The sequence below is a fragment of the Lontra canadensis genome, unplaced genomic scaffold (assembly GCF_010015895.1).
Source record: "Lontra canadensis isolate GAN:19392208 unplaced genomic scaffold, GSC_riverotter_1.0 scaffold66, whole genome shotgun sequence".
In the NCBI taxonomy this organism is placed as follows: domain Eukaryota; kingdom Metazoa; phylum Chordata; class Mammalia; order Carnivora; family Mustelidae; genus Lontra; species Lontra canadensis.
In genome coordinates this window covers 7,834,796-7,837,304 of record NW_022631060.1, presented here as the reverse complement: position 1 = coordinate 7,837,304, position 2,509 = coordinate 7,834,796, and the positions used below count along the sequence as shown (strand labels likewise).

Below are 2,509 nucleotides of genomic sequence, written 5' to 3'. Positions count from 1 at the left end.
TTCCATGCACCCACGTGCACACGCAGACGGCAGGTGGCTGATGGGCAGGCCAGCCACTGGAGACGCGTTAGAAGGTTGTGTGAACTGAGTTCTCCTCCACCCGAGCAGGGGCAGGGCCGGCTCTGCCCAAGATGGAAGGGTCTCCCAGGACATGGAACTTCCAGTTTTAAAACTGGGGCAGTCCTAGGCCAACCAGGACGGTGGGCCACCCTCCTTGGTATAGGACCGTAGCGACAACTGTGATTCTTCTTTGAGAGATCGGTGAAATCGTGCACGATCAGTTTAAAGAGAACTGAACATTTTCCTTAAGAACAGGAGAACACTTCCTCCCCTAATCCTGCATTCAGGTTCTTGACATAGTGAGGACACGAGTTCTGCTGGGCCACTGGCCAATACAGTGGCCCAGGGGACAGCCACCTCCCCCCACCCCCAGCCCTGGATGAATCCATGCATGGTAACCCCACCCTGTGCAGGCTTCCCAGACTGTCCTCCGTAAGAAAACATCCTCATCTACAAACTGTCCTCCAAGACACCCCACCACCCAAAGTCTCTGAGGCCGGTAGGTCCCACCCCCAGAAGGTCACTGCTTCAGCCGACTGGCTCCCCTGTCCCTGCGGTTAGCTTAGGTATGGCAGGTCCTTCAGGAGTGAGACAAGATCTTCACCGTGTCGGTGAGCTCATCGGCTCCCACCACATCCCTGGCTCAGGCCCCTCATCCCTCTGCCAGGATGCCGCGAGGCTAGGTGGGCGGTTCCTGGCCAGGGCTCCCTGAGTCTGCTCACCCGGCTCAGTGACACCTTCTCCTTAAGACTCGGCTCTGACCAAAGTGCCCAGTCCTTGTAGGAAAGCACAGAGCAACCGGGCCCCAGCCTCCCGGGACATCTTGTCCCTGCCTGTGCTTCTTGGTCTTGGGGTGGCTTGGCCATCGTGTTTGCTAGAATCTGCAGGGTGATTAGAATCTGCCGCCAGGGTGAGAAGCACCAGCTACCACCCTCCTTAGGCGGGGTGTGACCATGACTGGGAGGTGGGCGGCAGGGAGGAGCCGGACTCTTGGCGTGCATCAAGTGTCCCGCCTGTCTGCCTTCGGAGCGGCCGCTCAGCCACACACTTAAAAGCACAAAGGAAGAGAGGGCCCTGGGTTCCTGGCTTCTCTTCTCCACTGTCCTCCACACGTCCCACCGCGTGCAGAATATGGGGGGCTTGCCGCCCCCCACCCCACCCCTTCTCCAACCCTCCTCATACCCTTCTGAGGGAGGCAGGGATTACTGTGCCCATTTTAGAGATGGAGAAAGAGAGTTGATCCACAGTCAGCCGGAGCTGGGCTTAAGCTCAGGTGTCACAAGTCTGCTGAGACCCTCCAGGGGTCTGCTTAAGGAAAAACAAAGGCCGTTGTCTAAACTTCTATTATCCCGGGGCGGGGGGGATGGGGCTGGAGGGTGTAAAAGGAAGCTGAGACACAGGCACCTTCTGGCAGCGGAGCTCCCTTGTGATGAGGCCACCTCTGTCCTCCCCTCCCAACCCCCAACCCTCTGGCTCATCCCCACCTCGTTTGTCAAACATACACGTATAAAGAATTGGAGGCAGAGCAAGTTTTAAAGCAAGAGCCACCCTCACGATCACTCACTCCAATGGCAGACCCCAGAACCTTGGACAGACCAGCCGCGGTGGCCCCTCTGTCCCGGCATGGGAGGTGGGCAGTGACCAGGACAGCCCAAGTCAGTCTGGGTGGGACACCGTCCTCTGCCTTGTGGGTGGGATGCAGGAGTGGTCTGCCTGCCCTGCACCGCCCTCCACACACACCCTCAGCCTCAGGACAGGGCGCCTCTGGGACAGGGTCCTCCGGGAGGGGGAGACCCGCACATGCGTGGCGCTGAGAGCCGGCGTCCTGCCGGGCCCCTAGTCCTCCTTGGGCTTGCGCCGCTGCCGCCGCGCCAGCTTATAGTCAATGTAGGTGCCGAGGCAGGACCAGAGAAGGAAGCGCGCCAGCAGGACGAGGACCAGCAGGACCATCAGCGGGTCGGAGCCCAGGCTTCCCCCGAGCCACGAGGCCATGCCGAGGCCGCGCGGTCCGGCGCCGGGCCCAGCCCTGGGGTGCGGAGGGGCGGGGTGGGGGGAGCACGGGGTGGGTCGGGGAGGGGGGATCCCAGGCCCGGGCCGCGCGAGGGGTGCAGCCTGCTCCCGCCGGGGGCGGGCCGGGCGGCCTCGCCCCAACCCCGGGCCTCCCTGGCGGGTGCGAGGCCGGATGGCGAGGCTCGCGGCCTCCGCGGTCAAGAGGCCCGGGCGCCATTCACGCGGCGCGCGGCCCCGGGGCCGACAATGGGCGCATTGTGGAGCGGCCGGGCCGGGAGGCCGCGCGCGCCCCCCTCTCCCCGGGCGCCCGGCCCGCCAGCGCTGACGTCACCCCCGGCGGCTCCGGCGGCAGCTGCGGGGCGAGGCCGGCCACCTTCTCCGGCGCTTTCAGCCGCCCACGCCCGCGCTTCCGGCGCGCACACAATCGGGCCCTTTCTCT

At 64.1% G+C, this 2,509-nt stretch overlaps 1 protein-coding gene across 1 annotated transcript; it reads right to left on the bottom strand.

The window, feature by feature from the left end:
• Positions 1-1,824: 1,824 nt before the first annotated feature.
• Positions 1,825-2,090, bottom strand: SMIM38 (small integral membrane protein 38). Its single transcript, XM_032879080.1, has one exon. The coding sequence runs from the start codon at positions 2,050-2,052 to the stop codon at positions 1,897-1,899; it is 156 nt and encodes a 51-aa protein (XP_032734971.1). The 5' UTR covers positions 2,053-2,090; the 3' UTR covers positions 1,825-1,896.
• Between the last annotated feature and the right edge of the window lie 419 nt (positions 2,091-2,509).

Excerpts from the sequence above, each read along its gene's own strand:
- SMIM38 (XM_032879080.1), bottom strand. The coding sequence starts at position 2,052 with ATGGCCTCGTGGCTCGGGGGAAGCCTGGGCTCCGACCCGCTGATGGTC.